The sequence below is a fragment of the Meles meles genome, chromosome 6 (genome assembly GCF_922984935.1).
Source record: "Meles meles chromosome 6, mMelMel3.1 paternal haplotype, whole genome shotgun sequence".
NCBI lineage: Eukaryota > Metazoa > Chordata > Mammalia > Carnivora > Mustelidae > Meles > Meles meles.
Genome location: NC_060071.1, coordinates 6,205,318 through 6,226,288, shown reverse-complemented (window position 1 = coordinate 6,226,288; position 20,971 = coordinate 6,205,318). Strand labels below are relative to the sequence as shown.

Below are 20,971 nucleotides of genomic sequence, written 5' to 3'. Positions count from 1 at the left end.
GTCAGACAGGGCCTGGGTCCCAGGGCTTGCGGCCCTCCCTCCAAGCCCCTCTCTCACTGTTGCAGGCGTGCTGACCGAGCCACAAGAAGAGGAGCCCACTCAGCTCCCTGCTCCCTCATGTTTGGGCAGGGGCTGACCCCAGCATCTGCAACTATGGAAACTTCCGCTTTCTGAAAAAAAACACTGCCTCCACCATCGGGACCTGCCCTGGGCCCAGCACCCAGCCCCAGCTCTCTCACTGCACCATGAGAACCGTTGGGTCTGGTCGCCTGGCCTCTACCTCCTCGTATCTCCCAGCACCCAGGTCCCCAGCCGCCACGGGGGAGTGGATGAAAGGCACCGCAGGAGGACCCCACAGGACACACAAACATTCTGGATACTTCTCCCCTCCTGTGCTCCCTGGGGTTCCCTATACCCCAGGTTCCCTCGCTGTCTTCCTGGCTGCTGTGCAAACCCACACTCCGGCTCTAGTTCAGTAACGAGTCTAGACACTGATCTAGAAATCCTTTATTTACATTTTCTCTTAGAAAAAAAATATATATAGGTCTTGTGCCCTGCTGATTCTTTAGGTTCAGGGTCTTTATGGGAAGGTGAGAGAGGGCACAGGGCTACCCCCCCAAGGCCATCCATCGTCCATGGAGGGCTTCTGCTCATCTGGCCCTGGAGCTGGGCTTCCCTGAGATCAGCCCCAGGGCCCGGGTGACGGGCACCGTGCCAGGCCTGGGGTGGGGGCGGGCATGAGGGGCAGGGGCTGGGAGGTGCTTGGACAGTCTGGCCATTGGACACTGGATTGGCCCCATGGGCAGACTGGAGAAAACGGGAGCCGGAGACTTTGTCCCTGAGGGGAGGACACCGTCGCCTCAGGCTCCAGGAAGGGGTTGCTGCCGCAGGCCACCGGGCGGACACTTGCACGCATCTCACTCACACGGGGCGGGGGGGGGGGGGGGGGGGGGGGGGGGGAGGTGATGCGGGACCAAGGACTATTGGCTGTTTTCTGTGAACCACCTGAGCACCACGTCCTTGTTTTCTTTCACCCACTTGATGTTCGCTTTGGTCTTCTCCAGGGCTTGCTCCAGAGCCCGCGTGGCTGAGCCGAAGCCTATGTGCATGTTGTTCGTCTTGAACTGCTCCAGCTGCCGGGAGAATGAGGATTCTCAGCCCCAGGCTGGGTCGGTCACACAGCCTCAAGCAGAGGGCTGTCCAGGCCTCGGGCCTCCCACCCACATTAGGGCCCTTGGGAACCCAGCCACAGGCTTTCTCCAGCAGAGGAAGGGCCGGAGAGGAAGGGCCAGTCCTTCTCTCCCACCCCACTTCCCCCTCATAAAGTCTTTATCTAGAGCAGAGGTCAAAACCAAGAACCTTGTGGTTAAAGCTGGCTCCTGGACATATCTGACCTTCACCCTACGGTTCTTTATTGAGTTGGACCTTAGCTTTTAATTGAATTGTAATCTCAGTCCAATCCAGGAAAGAGAGAGGGACAAATCAGACAAGATACCACAAGGAAGTAAACAGCCAAATTCAAAATGTGGCCATTTCTATACTACAAATAACCTAGCTGTTTCAACAAATAAATGGCACTATAAAAAAAAGAGAGAGAGAGAGAGAGATGTCAGAGATTAAGATATACTATTAGAGGTCGTAGCCAGGGCAATTAGGCAAGAAAATGAAATTAACGGCATCCAGAAAGGAAGAAGTAAAACTATCTCCATTAGCGGATGGCATGATTTTGGATATAGAAAATCCTAAGGAATTTACCCAAAAAACTACTAAAACTAATGAATTCAGCAAGGATGCAAGATGGAAGAGCAACATCAAAGAATAATTTTTTTTAAGATTTTACTTATTCATCTGACAGAGAGAGAGATCACAAGTAGGCAGAGAGGCAGGCAGAGAGAGAGGGGGAAGCAGGCTCTCTGCCGAGCTCAATCCCAGGACCCTGAGATCATGACCTGAGCCGAGGGCAGAGGCTTAACCAACTGAGCCACCCAGGAGCCCCTACAAAGAATAAATTAAGAAAACAGTTCCATTTACAATCGTTATCAAAAAGAATAAAATACTGAGGAATAATTTGACAAAAGACATGCAAGGCTGGCAAGTTGAAAACTATAAAATATTGTTGAAAGAAATTCAGAAGACCTAAATGAAAGGAAAAAAGACCCAAATAGACCCAAACCTGTGTTAACGGGTTAGAAGATTTAATATTATCCCATGGCAACCCTTCCCATATCGATCTACAGACTCGATGTAATCCCTCTCAAAATCCCAACTGCCTTTTCTTCTTTCCCAGAAATGGACAAGCTGATCCTAAACCTCATAAAGAAATGCAAGGGACTCCGAATAGCCAAACAGTCTTGAAAAAGAACAAAGTTGGAGGGTTAACATTCCTAAACCCACCGCACAGCTACAGTAATCAAGAGAGTGTGGTACTGGCTTAAGGATGAACGGATAAATCAATGATGCACGATTGAGAGTCCAGAAATAAACCCTCACATTTATAGTCCATTGATTTTCAGCAAGGATGCCAAGACCATTCACTGGGTGAAAGAATCATCTTTTCAACAAATGGTGGTGAGACGTTTGGATAGCCACATGCAAAAGAGTGAAGTTGGATCCCTACCTTACACCATATACAAAAATTAAGCCAAAACTGATCAAGGTCCTAAATGTAAGAGCTAAAACGGTAAGACTCTTAGTAGCATGTAATACGACATCTAAAGCACAAGCAATAAAAGGAAAATTGGAAAACTGGACTGTATCAAAATTAAAAAACTCCAGGACATCAAGAGACACTATGGAGAATGTAAAAAGACAATGCACAGAATGGAAGAAAACATTTGCAGATCAGGTATCCAGTAAGGGCCTACTATCCAGAGTATATAAAGAACTCTTACAACTTAACAATAAAGAGACAAATGTCCCAATTAAGACATGGGCAAAGGATTTGAACAGACATTTCTCAAAGAAGATATGTGAATGGCCAATAAGCACGTGAAAAGATGCTCGTCATCATTAGTCATTAGAGAAATGCAGTCCATATACTTCACACCCCCAGAATGGCTATAATTAAAAAAGAAAGGAGGGAGGGAGGAAGGGAGAGAGGGAGGAAGGAAAGAAGGGGAAAGAAGTAAAGGAAAGAAGGAAAAGAAAATAATGAGTCTACAAAGACAGAAAGACGTTGGAACCTTCCTACTCTGCAGGTGGAATGTAAATTAGGTGCAATCATTTTGGCAAACATTCTGGCAATTTCTCCAAAAGTTAAACAGAGTTACCAAACAATCCAGCAACACCACTTCCAGGTGTACACCCAAGAGAAACCAACACATACATTCACTCCAAAATCTGTACATGAATATTCATAACAGAGTTATTCATAGAGTCAAAAGAGGGGGCCCCTGGGTGGCTCAGTCAGTTTCGGTCTGCCTTCGGCTCAGGCTGTGATCCCAGGATTCTGGGATCGAGTCCCACATTTGGCAGGGGGGTGGGGGGGCGTGGTCCTTGCTCAACAGGGAGTCTGCTTCTCCCTGTCCCTCTGCTCCTCCCCAACCCTGCTCATCCTGTCTCCCACACTTGCTCCTTCTCTCAAATAAACAAATAAAATCTAAAAAGAAGGGAAAAAAGTGGAAGTAACCCAGTGTCTACCAACTGATTGGCGGACAAACAGATGTGGTATAGCCACACCAATATTATTTTTCAGCCATAAATGCTACATGCTACAACATGGATAAAACTTGAGAGCCTGATGCTAGGGGAAAGCCAGACACAAAATGTCTCATATTACACGATCCCCTTTTATGAAATATCTAAAATAGTCATATTCATAGAGACAGGTTGCCAGGGGCTAGGGACAGGGGAAGAGCGACTGCCACAGCTTCTTTTGGGGGTAACAAGAATGTTCTGGAACTAGCTGGTGGTGATGGTTTGAGAGCCTCGTAAATATACAGAAAACCACTTAACACGATGAGTGTTGTGCTACATAAACTGTATCTCAGTGAGAAAAGAAAAAGGCAAATCAACATAATACAATGAGTTAAATTTGTTTGGCTTCTGATTCAAGCATATCTATCATAGCAAAAGGAATTTTAAAAGAAACCATCTAGAGGGTTTAAAATGTCCCTGAATAGAACATGATAGCAAGAAATTGTTCATTTTTCTTGGGCCTCTTAATGACATTGAGATTATCTTTTGAAAATTCCTTTGTTTTAGGTATAACTAAACCACTTACAGGTGAAATTATGTAAGTGATCTCTGCCCGAAAATTATCCACCCCCCAAAAAAGCAGCAGGAAAATGTTGATAATTGTTCAGTCTGGGTAATGGGTACATGGAGGTTCATTTAGATGATTCTCTTTACTTTTTGCCTATACAAGAATTCCCAGATGCGTGTTTCTGATTGAACTGTCACCATTTAAAAAGCCCGGATTCCCAGCTTCCCCTGGAGATGAGGAAGGCCTGGCAATGCGGAGCCCAAGCTCCCTTGAGAGCACACTCAGGGGGCGCTCGCTGATTAGACTGGGATGGGCCTCTGGGGGCCACTCGAGGGTCCGGGGCTGCTTACCTGTTGCAGCTCGAACTCCGAGGAGAACCGCCGGGTCACTGCCTGGATGAGGTTGGAGAAGGAGAAGGAACCAGTGCCGAAACTGTGGGGGAGAGAAGAGCCGTGAAGGGCTGGGAATTAATGCTCAGGGACAGGCCAGTGACACCGCATCCTCAGAGCCATGCTGCGACTGTCCTTATCTCGTAGATGAGAGGAAATGACACCCTCTAGGGACACGCACACAGGTCTGATCGCAGTGTCCCTGCCCCCATCTCTGCAGAGAACCAGGCTCTCTTCCCCCTGCGGGCCCACACCTGCCTTGTCGTTGCCCCCCACCCGACTCCCCTCGAGCTGGGTTCATTTTCCCGCATTCCTCAGCAGTGCCCACAGGCCCCCCAACTTCCAGCCCTGCGGGGCCCCATTCACACACTCACGCCCTCCCCCCGCCCAGGACACCCCAGCCTCGGCGGGCACTTCTCCTAACATGCTCCCGCAGACTCACTCGTCAAACAGCTGCTTCCAGTTGCTCTGGACGAAGTCCCAGACCAGATTTTGCCCGACGACATTGCTGGCGATGCTGCTAAGCGTGGAAGTGACATCTTGCTTCCGGATGAGGTCAGGGTTCAGGGTGTAACTCAGGTACCTGTGAGGGCAGGGTGCTGACTTCGTGACCACCTCCGAGGGCTCTGGTCAGAGGATTTGAGAGAGAGAGAGAGAACCCAGGAGGGCAACGGACCCCACCCGCCCCTCCCCACACCTCTCCTGCAGTCTCTTCATATCGCTTCGGCCTACCAAGGTTTGAAGACCCCTTAGTCGACCTCCCTCTAGTAGGAGGGATACTGAGTCTCCCAGGCAGGGCCACTGGCTATGCCAAATGTCACGCGTCCCGTGGTCCCAGTGCCTGATAATTATCTGATGACAGGCCATGGGCAAATGAAGATAAGAAAGAGAACCTGAGCCAAGAGCCCTATCCCAGGTAGAGGGGCTATGTTTGCCTTTGACATGGAGAGAGGCTTTTCTTTCCAGGGGCCCGGGGGTGGGAGCCAGGAGCCCTCATGCAAGAGCTGGAGGCGTGCCCGACTGCATGTCCGAGAGGACTCAGGTCCAGCTGCCCCAGAGCCCTTGAGAGAGAGCAGAACTGAGCTGCGGTCAACCACGGGCTAAGAAGCCACAGCAGCTAAAAGCTGGGGACAGAGACCCAGACCCGGGTTCAGCTCTTGACTCCACGACTTATTAAAGCTTCTGGGCTTCGGACAAGCGGTTTTGCTTCCCTGAGCCTCAGTGTTCTCATCTGTAAAATGGGGAACGTACTACCCCACTGCACAAGTGTGTGGGGATCCCCTGAAAGAGAGTGCGGAGGCCTGGCTGGTTTGTTTTCTCGCACGTGGGGATCCTGGTTCCCAGTGGGGAGGGAAACTTACCCAGCCCCGGCCGGCCGCAGCCCTCACCTGTTCAGGATCCAGACCTGGTTGGTGCAGGCCAGGGCCGCACGGAGCTTGTCGGCCTCGTTTACCAGCGTGGCATTTCGGAACTGCTCCCACACGAAGTTCCACTCCTCCTCACCGCCCTGGGCGACGGCGTTGCAGTATACGATGGAGCGCAGGTTGGGGTAGATCCTGGTGAGGGTGAGGGTGGGCGCGTCAGGGGGAGCAGCGGCAGGGAGTGTGGGACGAGGGTCTGACGAGGACATGGCTGTGGGCTTGAGGGGCGGATGAAGGCAGGGGGAGGAGCAGGGGACACACTCACGGGTTGTTTTGGGGGTTCTTCTTCCACTCTGCGAAAAGAGTGGAGACCAGCTCCTTACACTTCGGAACCCCATAGGTGCAGGCGGTGCTCACGGCGTTAATCTCGCCGTACCTGTGCCAGGGGTGACACTTGGTCAGCGTGCCCGTGGGTCACCTGGCCCAGACTCCGGCCAGAGTCGCCTGCCGATGCACATCTCCAGGGAGGATGGCAGGGCCTGGACTCTGTCTGCGGCTGCAACCCACTCCGCCCATCGGGTCCCCCTCTTTGCTTTGTGCCTTGGGACCTAGAGGGGTCAGTACGAGCTCCAGCCCCAATCTGAACACCTAGAATCTAAATGACCAAGGGGCGCGCGGGTGGCTTGGTCAGTTAAACAGCCAACTCTCGGTTTCAGATCAGGTCATGATCTCAGGGGCCTGAGACGGAGCCCCATGTCAGGGCTCAACAGGGAGGCTGACTGAGGATTCTCTCTCTCTCCCTCTCCCTCTGCCCCGCCCCAGCTCATGTGCTCTTGCTCTCTCTCTCTCCAAAGGAAGTAAGTAAATCTTTAAAATAAAATAAAATGACCAAGCCAGTGAGGGACCTCAGTTTCAGTTTGGTCCCTTGTATAAGGAGGTCAGACAGGCTCGCAGGCCACAGAGAGCCTCAGCGCCGGCCTCCTAGTTCTCTCTGTGGCTGGTGGCCCTGGTCCAGCCGGGAGCTGTCCTCCAGAGGACGACACTGCAGGACCCCGCTCGGGACTCCCCAGGTCAGGGTGGCTGGGCCGCCCGTGACTTCTGGAAATGAGGCAACAGGCAGGGCTCTGGGCTTCCCGACAGCACACTCACTGTTCCATCAGGGTGTCTGGGTGCTTCATCCAGTTCTGGGTGATATTTTCGAAATAATCAAACAGAGGCGAGACCTGCTTCCTCAGGTAACTCTGAAAAGAAAACAGGAAGGGCTTCAAAGGTGAGACTCACACTTGACCTTTCTGGAGCCCCGCACACCCTCTGACGTGGATGGGGAGGTGTCACCAGGGTGAAGGGCATATGGAGGTGGAAAGACTGGAGGCTCAGGTCTTGCCCAGGGGCCACAGGGCTCCAAGGGGCCAGGGCCGGCCCAGGTTGGAGCTCACAGTTCTGAGGTTCTCCCTCCTGAAAGCCTCACCCAGTCTAACAGTCCGGTCCCCGGGTCACCACTTCTGAATAGAGTGCAATGCCTCTCCCCACCCCCGCCGCCCGATTCTAAGTATCTCGCTTTCCTTATGAAGAGCTTAGGAAACATGGAGCAGCATCTGCAGAAAATACAATCTACCCAGGAGCTTCCCCAAGCTACGATTTTCAAGTTGGTGGGCTTACCCCTTCTTCTCCTTTTCTACCTAGCATCTCTGTAATTCTGCACACTGCTCTTTGTCCCTGACGCTGGGACGTAAGTCCCGCCTTATGTCCAAGAACAAACTTCCAGAACAAAGGAAACAGGAGGGGAAACCAGAGTGGATGAGGGACCCGTGCAGGCAAGGAGCTGGAAGGTGGGGAGAGAAGGACAGGTGCCCCTGCAGCACAGCGTCTGCTGTGGGGCACACACGGCCAGAAGCGACAGCGGCTCGAGTGGCCCAGAATCAGAGGGACGGGTCTACAGGGGACAGGGGTGGAGGGGGTGCTGGACACAGGGCGAAGGAGTCAGAGTCTGTAGCAGGAGTAATTAAACCCCTAAGCTCCTGCTTCTCTCCTGGCAGCAGGCAAACCCCGCCCTCCCCATGGGTGAGGCTGAATGGGTTGGGGCTCGGAATCAGGGGTCACCAGACACAGGGGAAGGATTGGTGGGCTGCAGAGAGAGAGGTCAGAGGTGAAAGGTTATATCCCGAATGGAGACATCTCCAGTTTCTTGCCCCATCCCCAATCCCAAAAAGTGAGCTTTGTTATACAAGATAAAGGATGAGCCTGGGTGGCCCAGTGGGTTAAAACCTCTGCCTTCGGCTCAGGTCAAGATCCCAGGGTCCTGCAATTGAGCCCTGCATCAGGCTCTCTGCTCGAGCCTGCTTCCCCGTCTCTCTCTGCCTGCCTCTCTGCTTACTTGTGATCTCTGTCAAATAAATAAATAAAATCTTAAAAAAAAAAAAAAAGATAAAGGATGACTCTCCGGTCTCAGGGGAACACTCTTGGACACTGGTTTTTGTTTTGTTTTGTTTTTCTTTTTAAGTAATCTCTAGACTCAATGTGGGGCCCCAGTCACCCCCCCAGGGAGACCTGCAGGTGACAAACGTGACCTCGTGGAGCTTCCAATTGCCTTTTACTGCCTCACTCTCAAATCCAAAGGGGGCAGCTCAGCCTCTGCCGTGATCTCTCCAAAGGAGACCAAAACAAACAGAAGACTCATGGAACAAGTCAATGGAAGAAAAAGAAGGCTCGGTGAAAGCCCGAGATGAGCACCCTCTGAGCATTCAGAGATTCGCAAGGGACACTGGGACCAGGAAGAGTTCTTGGGAATTTAAGGGCAGGACGGAAGGATGGCCAACGCAAGAACAATACTCTGAATGAACAGGGGACCCAGAGAGAGAACAGAACAGCAAGGAGGGGAAGAACGTCTTAGGGAGCAATGTCAAAACGCCCGGATGGAAAGGGTAGGGGGAGGAGAGAGACCCACACAAAGGAGCACCAGGACTGAGAGAAGAGCTCACAGGCTTCCAGAAGGGGGAGAACGGCCACATTCAAATAACCAGAAACGAGCAAGGCTCTGATTCTCAACAGCAACACGAGAGGCTGGGGGTCAGTGGAGAAAGCCCTGAAATTCGCTGAGTAACAATTTCCAACCTAGAACCTTCTAAATCTGGGTGAATTCTGGGTCCTGTGTGGCAGTGGGACAAAGACGTTGTGGGCGCTATGCCTCCACGTCCTTGAACACTTTTCTGAGTTAAAAGCTCATTTACACTAATACCTCATTTACCCTGATAGAAAGTTAATGTGAAAATTTTATAATTAAAAATGATCTCTTTGGGGCACCTAGGTGGCTCAGTGGGTTAAACCTCTGCCTTCCGCTCAGGTCATGGTCTCAGGGTCCTGGGATCGAGCCCCGCATCGGGCTCTCTGCTCAGCAGGGAGTCTGCTTCCTCCTCTCTCTCTGCCTGCCTCTCTGCCTACTTGTGATCTCTCTCTGTCAAATAAATAAATAAAATCTTTAAAAATAAATAAATAAAAATGATCTCTTCAAGGGGCGCCTGGGTGGCTCAGTGGGTTAAGCGTCTGCCTCTTGATTTTGGCTCAGGTCATGATCTCAGGGTCATGAGACTGAGCCGTGCTGCGCTCCATGCTGGGTGTGGAGGCTGCTTAAGATTCTCCCTCTGCCCCTTCCCACCCAACCTCATGCACGTGGTCACTTGCTTTTCTTCCAGTATTATCTGATGGCCGTGTAATATTCCATCAAATGGATACTGTCATTTACTTAACCAATCCCCAACTGTTGGACATTGAGAGTTTGCGGTTTTTTGTTTTGTTCTGTTTTGTTTTGTTTTGTTTTTTGGTCTTTAACCCCAGAGTTTCCCTCATGGGAGCCTCAACATACCCCGCCCCCAGTCACCCCAACTTCAAAGCTATTAACCTGCTTCTCTCTCCCCGCCCTTGGGCTTGGCGGGTCCAGGCCTGCTCACTTCACAGAGGGAGCAGTGCGCTGGGGCCCAAGAGAGCTGGCTGAAGCCACATGGCTGGTAAACGGCAGGCCTCCCAGCTCTGAGCCGCGGCTTCTTCTGTGCCTTCTGACAGTGCCAACTTCCCAAACAGCAAACTTCGCTAGCAGTCTGTGTCCTTTCTTTGCCCTCCCCAACCTGCTCACCTCGTCGGCACCTGCTCCCTTCACCCCATGTCCCTCTCACCACCCTGCCCAGGCTGCTCTTGGCAAAGAACCCTGCATTGTGGCATTCTGAAGGGTCCACCACTCCAGAGAGCATTTCTGTGAACTCCCTGATGGTGCAATTTCAGGCACTTGACCAACAGGTCCTTGAACCCTGCCATGCCCCTCTGTACCTTCATGGGGCCGTAGACCTCAGAGCGGTCGAACATGAGCTTGAAGTAGCTCAGGCTGCTCAGGGCGGCCTCCCAGGGCATGTACTCTCTCTCTTGGTTCAGGAAGAGAGTGCTGTTCAGCGCCAGGGTGACGGGGACCTTTTGGGCACTGGGGAAAAACAGAGGGGCTCGAGTAAGTCCAGCCCCACGGAGCGAACTCCAACCCCTTCGTGGAAGGTCCCAGAACCCCAGCCACGCCACCTCCAGTGCTCACTGCGGATGGATGATGGCTGGCACCGCAGACAAGGCCAGCTCAGGTCCCCCCACCCTCACCGGCAGCCAATCACATACTGTCCCCATTTTACAAATGGGAAACTGAGGCTCAGAGAGGTCAAGTGACTTGCCTAAGGCCACAGAGCAGAGATTCCTAAGGGCGGAAACCTGTGCTCTGCCCACCTCTTCTCTGATTTGTCTGGCCCTCTGTGCCTTCCGCCCCCCTCCCTCTCAGGCCATGTGCACACATCTGGTTCATGAACGTCCATGTCTATGGGGGACATCACTTAAATCGACTTAGCGCCTGCGGGGAATACAGTAGGTGCTGCCTCTCTCCTGTCCTGGCCTTCCCGGATTCTCTGAGCGCCTAGCGTGACGGCCTGGCCCACTGTTAGTCCTCAGGAAAAGCCCATTTAGAGTGGTTTTAGAGGGAACGGGCCTGTGTCTGGCTGCCAGGGGCCACTCCTATGTGGCCTGAGGTAAAGTACTCAAACTGAGTCTCGGATGACTATCTGGGGGCCCAGGGCGGGGTGTGCAGAAGCCTGGGGAGCCCGCGGCCCTGTGCCTGGGACGGTAAGGCCGAGAGGAAGAGCGCGAGCTCTCGTGACGGAACAACACTTGCCGAAGTAAGTAGGCCTGAGCCAGGCTGGGCCCAAGGAGGAAGGGGGCACTCACCTGGCCAGGTTGAAGGTGTCATGGATGACCTGAGCCCGGTTGATGACAGGGATGACCTAGAAGGAGCAACAGAGGGCGTCACCTCAGGCTGGTAGTGGGGGCAGGCCCCGGCAGTCTGGGGCGCCATCTTGGGCCTGGGCCTGGGGCAGGGTATGGGGAGGGGCTGTAGACACCCACCGACAGGTTTGTCTGCAACTGAGTTTGGATCTTTCTCCAGTTGTCCTCATCATAGTTCACCAGGTAGTAGCCCGTCACGTTGAGGTTCAGCAGGACCCATTCATCAGGACCTGTACTGAACAGGTTATCCTGGGCTGTGGAGAGAGACCGGAGTTGGGTGGGGCTGCCCAGAAGGCCACAGGCCAACCCTTGGCCTGCCTGTCTCCAGGCCTCGAGGAGAGCAGCCTCCCACACAGCCTGGCACCGGCCGGCCCTCAAGCCTTGGGCAATGCCAAGGAGAGGAGAGAAGGAGGGGTGCAGGACGGGGCTGCCAGGCCAAACTCTACCGTGGGTTGGCCAGTGACCGCTGCCTGGACATCTCTAGCCCCCATACCCCCGGGCCACTCAGACCCAGCTCCCCAGGCTGTGGTCCTCCTCGTCCTCTCTGGGCTTATGAACTGCTCCAGCACGTCCCAGTCACTGAGGGGGAAACCCAGACGATCTGTCCCTGTCAGTCAACCCCCCCAGGGTTGGCCCTCTCAGCCCTCCCTTCCGGTCTTTCTTCTGGCAGCCAGAAGGGGTCCTTCCATAGAGGTGGTCCTTGACGACTGGCTCCTCCTGGCCCGAGGACACGGCCGCTGCGCCTCACAGCCTGCAGGGACCTCAGGAACCTGCCTCACCTTGAGGGCACACCCCTGCCCTAGTCACAGTCCCTACTTCTCTCCTGCCTCTCTGCCTTGCACTTGCTATTTCCTCTGCCGCCGTGAGCCTGGCTAAGTCTTTCCCTTCTGTAAGACCCTGCTCACCTCCTCCAGGAAGCCTTCCCTCACCTCTCCACAAAGCTGACTCTTTCTTATTCCTGGCTTCCTGTCCCGCAGCAACCCAGAGGCTACATGCCTCTGTTAAAGTACTCAACATAGCTCTGGAAAGTTCTAGCTGCTTATCATCCTCTTCATCTGCAGTTCTGTCCCAGAACCAGAGGAACCGCCTTGAGCTTGGTTTCCTCAGTACCTGGCCGAGCAGGGCTGTTCACACTTTATGCCATGTGCTGTTTTAAACATTTCATATACATTCTCTTCCTTAGTCCCCACACAACTCAGTGGGGTAGATAGCGTTCTCAGCCCCATTTTACAGATGACGAAATAGACCAGAGAGGGATGGTAACTCGCCCAGGGTCGCACAGCTGGGCAACAGCAGAGGAGAGCTTAGAACCGAAGTACTCAGCTCCATCTGTTGAATGAAATGACGAAGGAAGCTGCCCCCGAGGCCTGCCGTAGCCCCCAGAACGCGGGCCAGGAGCTGGGGTATGGGGTGGGACCGCCGTCTGCTGGGACAGGGCTGGATTACCCTGTGCAACGTCCGGAAGCCAGTAGTTCGCCTGCTGTGCGCCATTTCTGACAGACGTGATGGGCACGATCCACAGGTAGCTGCAACGAGAGCCCCCGAGACAGGTGGTGAGAGACAGCAGCTCCTGGCGCGGCCGGGGAAGAGCAGCCGGGTCGGGCTCTCCGCGTCTGCCCCGCTGCAGCACCGGGCACTCCCACCCTCCCGGCCACAGAGGGAGAGCCTGTCTCCGGCCACCGGGGCCGGGACCGCGGCACTCCTGGACTTGAGATGGCCAAGGGGCGCCACGGCCCCTCGGAGCCCTCCCTAGGACGCCTGCGTCGGTGACCCCTTCCACTCACCTGAATTCTGAGGGGCGGGTGACAACGGACTCGGGGTCAAGGAGGAAGTGCTGCTGGGAGATGGTGCCCGTGGCGGTGTCCACGGTGATGACGGGGAAGCCCATCTGCAGGATCCAGCGGTCCATGATGGCGCGCACAGAGTAGGGCAGCTGTATGGTGGCCTGATCGTCTACAACCTGGGACAGAGCCACAGCGGCAGCCGTCAGCGGAGCGCCCCCTACCGCCTCGCTCCGGAAGTGCCACCCCGCGGGGAGGCAGGAGCTGGCTGGGTCCCAGGGCTGGGCCAGCTGAGGACTGCCAGGCGTTTGGTGCGCTGCAAATCTAGGTGGGCTCCCCTCTCCCGCCACTTCTGGGGCCCAAGGTGAGGTGGGTATTGCGGGGGGGGGGGGGGTTGCCCAGAGTGAACAACCCTAGAGGAGGGCCAGGAGCAGGCAGGGTGCAGAGCGAGCGAGTGGGTGAGAGGGTGGGTGGTCTGGGGACGGGTTTGGGGTGCTCTCTACTGTCTTCTCGGGTTTTTTTCATGTTTCCGCGCACATGCGTTGCTTTTGTAATAACGGCAAGAAGTCAACGTCTGCTATTAAGTGAGAAAATAAAGACAGGAAAGAGGAAGAAGAGTGTCAGAAGGGCAGAAGCTGAGCAGGGAGGGGAGCTGGGAGGGGCTGCAGAGAGGGGAGGCTCAGGGACAGAGGGAGTGGGAGGGAGGGGTGGAGCTGGAGGGGCACCAGGCATGGAGGAGGGCTCGGCTTTATAGGAGAGGAAGGAGGGAGAGACTGAGGCAGGCTAGGAAGACAGTGGGTGTGGAGGGTCGGGACAGTGAGGCAGTGAGGTACCCCCTTGTCAGCAGGTTGTGGGGGGTCCAGGGAGGGGAATGTTGGGGAGAGGGCCCAACCAGACTCCTGGAAGATAGAAGTTGGCCTGGAGACCAGCCAGAAGGGTGCTGGAGCCCAGCTGTGACTCCCTGACAAGTCCCTGGTCTCCCGTCCCTGCTGAACTGGGCTTGGGACTCTGGAGGGGTCAGTCAGGCTGCTGTAAGGAAGGGGAGATGATGGGAAGACAGCAGTGTGCAGACTCCAGCGCTAGGAGAGGCAGGGAGGGGAGAGGGGAGCTGGGGTGGTCAGAGGGTCTGTCCTACAGACAGGGCTGCGTGGGGTTTGAGTGGACGGGAAGGCAAGGCAGGGCAGGGTGAGAAGGTCAAAGCTGGTGCTGGGGGTGCCGGAGTGTGCAGAGTCAGGCCTGGGAGGGGCCCACTGGGGCACAGGGCAGCCAGGAGTGCTGAGTAGGTAGAATGACGGGCTCCAAAGTTCCAGGCAGGGGAGGGCTCAGGAACCATGTGGGCTGGCTGATGAGGGTGCTCCTGGGCTCCCGTCATGGAGCTCACTACGGTTTGTGGCGGGGAGGCAAGCTGCCTGCCTGGGGTCCTGACCCATGATCTCCAAACACCTCCTTCGAGGAGCTCTCGCTGCACCCATTGTACAGACGAGCAACCAAGGCTTCAGAGGACCTGCCTGGGCTGGGAAGCCATGGAGCTGGACACATTCTCTCCCACACGTGCTGCGCCAACCCCCTCCCCCCGAGACTTACAGCATCTCAGGACCCCCAGAGAACGGCCACGGGCGGCTGGCTCTTACTGACCTTCTGCAGGTGGCTCCACAGGTCCAGGTAAACAGTGTTTTTGTAGGCAAAGGTGTAGAGGTAGGACTGCAGAAAGAAAGGCCACGGTGAAGGCCAAGCTGGTGCTCCCCAGCCTCTCCCACTGAACCCCTGCGGTAGGCGGGGGCTCGGGGACACACAGCAGGAGCTGGGGAAACCCACCCCCACGGCTGGCCGAGGGTACTCACCGCCACGCCCTTCTTGAACAGGTCCTCCGTCAGGAAGCTGGAGAGCATCCTGAGGACTGAAGCTCCCTGGGGAAGGGGAGGGGGGCTCTCAGAAAGCGGGGCTGAGCCAGCCAGACCGGGCCAGGGCGCATGCTCCCAGAGCCGGGCTCTGTGGGCCGCGTCCCCGCTGCCTCTGCCTGCCGGCCACTGCCTCCGTACCTTGCTGTAGGAGATGGAGTCGAACACCTCGCTGATCTGGGCCGGCGTGTTGACCTCGCTGGCAGGCGAGGACAGAGGGTGGGAGGAGGCTAGCGCATCTATGGCCATCACACGGTACACGTCATTCAGCACTATGAGGTCTTTCTGCAAATCCCCAGTGCTCATCAGCACCCCCTGGCGGCGGGGTGGGGGCCCGCCAATGCCGCGCCCAGCCACCCCCCCCCCCCCCCCCGCCGGCCCCCCGGCTCACCAAATTCCAGGTGGGTTCTGCATAGTCGGCGCCCAAGTATTCCACGTAGGAGGCAAAGCCCTCGTTCAGCCACAGGTCATTCCACCATTCCAAGGTCACCAGGTTCCCAAACCACTGTTGGGGAGGGGAGGTCACTCACAGTACCCAGAACTCCCCTTCACCGAGTGTCCCCCATGTGCCAGGCGCTGGCCGGGTCGTGGCTGGCATCACCGTGACTCCCCTCCGCTATCCTGTCAGCTGGGACCCTCCTCCCTTCGCAGCTGCCTAGGGCTTGTGCCCTCTCCTCCCAGAGCCCTCCACTCACTTCTCGGCCCTCCCTGGGATGGGGGGGGGGGTGGCTACCTGGTGGGCCAGTTCATGAGCAATCACAGTGGCCACCCGCTCCTTGTTGCTGGTGGAGGAGGACTGCGGGTCGTAGAGCAGGGCACTCTCCCGGTAGGTCACCAGCCCCCAGTTCTCCATAGCGCCAGCGTTGAAGTCAGGTAAGGCGATCTGGTCTGTGGAGGCAAGGCCATTGGCAGGATGGCCTCCGGGTGGGGTGCCCCATCTTCTGTTCCCACCACAAGGCCCCTCACTCACCAGATTTGTTGAGTGGGTAGGGGGTATCATAATGTGCAGCAAAGAAGTCTAGGATGGGGCCTGTCACATTCAGGGCGTAAGTTCCATGGCCCTCGTCGATCGCACTAGGCCGAGCCCAGATTCGGATCTGCAGAGAGGACGGAATTAGGTCAGAGGCCCCTCCTGGGTCCCGGTGCAGATGGGCGGGGCCCCAGAGGCCAGCAGGCTAGTGAGGGCACCGACTAGTTTAAACTGAGAGGCATGGGCAGCAGAGGAGAGGTTGGGGGCAGGTGTCTGAGGGGCTCAGAGTCCTAGGAGGAGCCTTTGGGAATAACAGTAGTCATGGCCGCCGTCTGCCTGACACCCAGGGCTGGGAACGCCCCTCATGAGAAGAGAGCGAGCATTCAGCGGCAGAGACTGAGGGCCAAAACTTAAGACACTTGTCCAGGACACTCTGCGCCGGGATTCGAACACTGGTCTAACAAACAACTCAGGAGATGGGAATGAATTAGAACAAGAATATCCCCGGGGCCGGGGCTAATCCTGGGGAAGGGGAAGGACAAGTGGGCCCAGCTTCTTACCAGGACACCACTGGGTGCTATCCTCTCCAGATTCTTGAACTCGCTCACGATGTAGGCCAGCAGGTAAGTAGACATGATAGGTGTGGTTTCAAACTCCGTGACGCTCCAGCTGGGATCTTCCGTAAGAGGGACGCTGGGGCCTGGGCAGGGAGCACTGGAATTCGCGGGGATGCCTCCTCTCCCCTGCTCCACATCCTAGCCCTGGGGTGCCTCCTTCCCAAGGCTGTGTGGCCCCCGGACAGACCCACTCACCTCTGGGAAGCATGTTGGACAGGGCCACGAGGTTGCTGGGGTGGATGAGGGTGATGTTGAACGTGGCCTTCATGGCTGGCTCATCGAAGCACGGGAAGGATTTCCGGGCGTCTGCAGCCTGCATTTGTGTCGTGGCGATCACCCTGCCCAAACCAGGATGTCAGAGCGCGTGCCGGGGGAAGGCTCGCGCCCCGTGAGGGTGGGCGGGCGGGGTGGGGGTTTCAGGGTGCTGCCCGGCGTGCAGGGGAAGGGGTGTGGGAAAGGCTGCTCCAGACTCATCCTTGCTCTCCCCGTCTCCCCCAGGCAGCCTCCGGGCCCTGACAGGCCAGCTCCTCGGGGAGAGCAGAGCTCCTTCAGGAGTCAGAGTCAAAGTCCGGGCAGGCTCCACCCCTGTATTAGCCAGGAGACCTTAAGCAAGTTTCTCTCCCCTGAGCCCCAGTTTTCCTATCTGTCCAAGAGGCTCTTTTGCCACTCGCCCCTGACTCCCTGATGTGGGGCCCAGAAGCCCCCAGGTGAGAGGGCCTGCTCCCCTAGCACGTGGGATGGAGTCAGGGGCCAGCGAGAGGCTCCAGGTTCCAAGACTTGCAATGCAAGCCCTTCCCCGGCCCCCAGGACCCAGCTCTGCCTCGGATCTGGTACCTGCCCGCACCAAGCAGACAGGCCCCACCGCTACTTACTTTTTGACACCGTTCTCCACATACTCGCTGCGGTAGAAGCCCGCCAGGTCGTCGGCCAGCTCCCCCTGGAACTCGCTGTCCATCTCGTACTGGCTGTCGACCTGCAGCGGCCCCCGGAGGTGCACTACCAGGTACTCAGTGAGCTCTACCAGCTCCGTCCTGTCGATGGCGGGGGCCCGCACGCCCCCCACGCCCCGCAGGGCCACCCTCTGCCCCTGGATGTCGGTGTAGTTGAGCTTCTTGCTGTGGATGATGATGACGTTGGTGGACTCATTGCACCAGAAGCGCACGGTGCTGCTGCCGGCGAAGGTGTACAGGCCGTCGCGGTTGGGGGTGAGGTACGGCCGCAGCGTCACATTGTAGGAGCTGGGAGTCAGAGCCTTGGGGAGGCGGTAACGGTTCCATGGTTTGGTCTGGTCCAAGGTCGTGGCTGCAGTGGTGGACCCAGTGGCCGTGGGGGCCGTGGGGTTCGTGGAGTTCGTGGGGTTCGTGGGGCTCGTGGGGCTCGTGGGGCCTGCTGTGGAGCCGTCCGCGGAGCTCCCGGTGTTCTTGTTCTTTTCCTGGGCGTACACCACGGACAGAGCGATGATGGTGCATGCGGCCGCCACGCCCAGGATGATGAACAGGATGCCCAGAGCCTTGGAAATGTAGAAGCCCTTGGCCATGGTGAGGGCTGGGTGGGGGCTGCGGGAGGTTCAGGATGGCGAGGAGCAAGGCAGCCTGGGGCCAGACTTATATCCCTGAGGGGACGGGGGAGGAGCCCCACAGCCCACAGCCTGGGCAAAAATTAACCAGGGCTCACACAGGCAAAGGTCAGTAGGCTGGGCAGGGGCACCCTCTGCTCAGGCTCCAGAGAGGAGGAGGTCCAGACACAGTGTGCCAGGGCACCTGCTGGGGAGCAAACAGTGTCCAGTTACGGGCTGCATGAAGAGGGCAGCAGGTAGAGGGAGGAGCAGGGCTGGGTGCCACTGATCCGCCTGCGTGCTGGGACAGAGGGGACAGAAGCGGGAGGATTGAGGTTAGAGTCAGGGAAGGACCTCCCAGGAGCAGGAAGAGGTGGGAGATGCAGAGGAGAGAGTCGGTTTCTGGCTCAGGTCAAGAGTGGCTTGGGTCACCCCTGTGGCTGGATCTGGCACGCCCAGACAATCCAAGCCCCGGGGACAGGTCTCAGAGTCCCCTGCGTTCCTCCAGAGCAGGAGTTCTTCCAGGTTCCCCCTCTTACCCCTTCTTGCCAAAAAGCTCTAGCTCAGCAATCAGCACACGGAGGAGAAAGAAAGAAGGTGTCCTGCCTTTTTTTTTTTTTTTTTAAGAGGGGAGGCTGGTGAGGTTTCACCTTTTCCCAGCCGTGACCTTGAGCAGGTACCTTGCTCAGAGCTCGCTCCTCACAAAGAGATAACAGTATCTATCTCTCAGCTTTGTTGCCCAGATTGAACAAGAGAACATATCAAACATCACAGAGCACAACCTACACATCATTATTCCCTTCTTCCTTACCCAGAGCTCAGCCATGGCCTCTTTTCCTATCCTTAGAAGAAATGAAGACATGATTTATCATACTTAATAAAAGAATGTTCATTATCGCTCTTCCCACCCAGCAGTCCAGTGTCTCAGACTTTGACACCTCCTGACCCCGACTTCCACGTCCAGTTCTGCCCCCATCCCTGCTCTCACCATGTCCTTGGTCAAAGTCACTCTCCCTGTTCATACAGACTCCACTATGCCCTCATGGACTCACCACTTCCACTCAGGCCCCCTCAAATCTGTTTGCCACCAAGAATTGGATCGGCTTCAAACCTTCCTAGGACAGCTGGCTGGCTCAGTCAGGGGAACACGCCACTCTTGATCTCAGGGACATGAGTTCAAGCCTCACGATGGGGATAGAGAAGACTTAAAAATAAAATCTTTAATTAAAAAAAAAAACAAAAAACTTCCTTTTTGCTCATAAAATCCAGACTAAATCTTCCAAAGAGACCTACAAGTTCAGCCTGCCATCAGCCTACCCCCTTCCCAGCCTCATTTTCACCACATTCCCTTCTGTCCCAGTGGTCCAACCACTCTGGTCTTCATCCACTCCCTTTGCCACAGGCCCTTTGCACATGCTGTTCCCGTTGACTGGATCAGCATGTGATCCAGGGCTCACACAAGCAAAGGTCAGTAGGCTGGGCAGGGGCACCTTCTTTCCCTAGTTATTTCCTATTCATCCTTCCATTCTTTCTCAGAGAAGCCGTCGCTGGCCAGGTCAAGTCCCTATTAGTTCCATTAGTTCCACAAACCTCTTTGTCAAAGCCCTGTAACTCAGTGCAGTTTTCCGTTTGATCCGTGTGGTGAAGACTTGAGTCCCGTCTGTCTCCCCCAGCAACTGCAGTCCCCATGAGAGCAGGCCCATGGCTGCTTCCGCTCACCAGCCCGTCACGGTGCCCGGCACATAGCAGGTGTTCAATGCGTAGTTGTTGAGTGAACGCACACTAACATGAATCACTGCTTACTCAAGTCTAGTTTCTAGCCCATTTCCACCCCATCCCTGCCCCCACTCTGGCCCTGGGAGAACTGCCTGCCCCCTTCTAGGAACCTTCCTCCAACCATGGCAAACAGGCAGTGTTCTGGTTCGAGCCCGCTCTATCTCAGGGCTCACCTGGGCCGGCTCCATCAGCTTGTAAGCTCCCCGTTCATCTGCCGCTCCCCGCCCTGGCTCGGGTCTGTCTTCCCCTGAGCTGCGTGAACGCTTGGGAAGTGAGTGCCCGTATGCATTGAATGGAGGCGTAGATGAACTCATTCACATGTAACCGCAAGAATGAATGACCGCCACCTGTCTCTGGGCCGGCAGAGGTGGGGTCTTCGGGGAATCCGAAGTGCCCATCCTTCAGACTGAGTGTGTCCTGACCCCTTGGCGCTTCTTTCCTTCTCTCTAGGGACCTGCCTACGGGGCCCTGGGCTGGCCGGTGTGGATTTCCCACCGTGGTGGCCAGGACCCACCCTCATCAGGCCTGGGCTGGCGCCCAAGGGTACTCATAGGAAGCCGAGTGCCCAAGGAAGTTTCCAGCTTGGGCATGGTGACGGAGTGGACAGTGGCTCCCAAGGGTGATGTGGCAGGTGCTCCCAGTCTATCATCAGGGCCAGGACTGGCCTAAGGAGGCCATCTTTATAGAGACCCCATAGGCTGACCCCCAGAGCCGTGTGTTCCCCTAAACCAAGTTTCAGTCTGTCCCTGATGGGCCTGCAGCCCCCCACCTCTGAAGCAGAAAGACCCACAAGCCTACTTGGCCTAATCCCTTCTCCAAATAGACAGAGGCCCTGCCTGGCCCACTGTGGTCTCTTCCTGTTTGTTTTGGACGCAGGCCCAGCGGGCTGGAATCTTTACTCTTTTGGAAAGAGCCTCTAGTTTTCAAAGTCGGCGCAGGAGGCAGCTTATTGCCCTGTAATAAGGGGTCCCTGCTCTGGGCACCCGGCCAGCTCAGGCTGGGGGCACAGTGAGGGGCATATGCTTTAGCTTCAGGGATGCTATCTTCACACCCCAGGGTGTCGCGGCGGGCATCCCCAGGCTCACCACACACCTCAGCACAAGGCTCTTCCTTTCCTGC

The 20,971-nt window shown here is 56.0% G+C and overlaps 1 protein-coding gene across 1 annotated transcript; it reads right to left on the bottom strand.

Moving 5' to 3' along the window:
* Positions 1-491: 491 nt before the first annotated feature.
* On the bottom strand, positions 492-18,098 carry LOC123943833 (alanyl aminopeptidase, membrane). The gene is made up of 20 exons (XM_046008186.1): positions 17,394-18,098; positions 16,717-16,859; positions 16,465-16,604; positions 15,905-16,031; positions 15,668-15,822; positions 15,326-15,439; positions 15,076-15,219; positions 14,878-14,943; positions 14,672-14,737; positions 13,040-13,215; positions 12,702-12,781; positions 11,376-11,509; positions 11,199-11,254; positions 10,272-10,419; positions 7,104-7,195; positions 6,280-6,390; positions 5,982-6,149; positions 5,036-5,176; positions 4,555-4,636; positions 492-1,133 (listed from the first exon to the last, which is right to left on the bottom strand). Exons 1-20 carry the CDS (start codon positions 18,056-18,058, stop codon positions 981-983), a joined length of 2,961 nt encoding a protein of 986 aa, XP_045864142.1. The 5' UTR covers positions 18,059-18,098; the 3' UTR covers positions 492-980.
* Between the last annotated feature and the right edge of the window lie 2,873 nt (positions 18,099-20,971).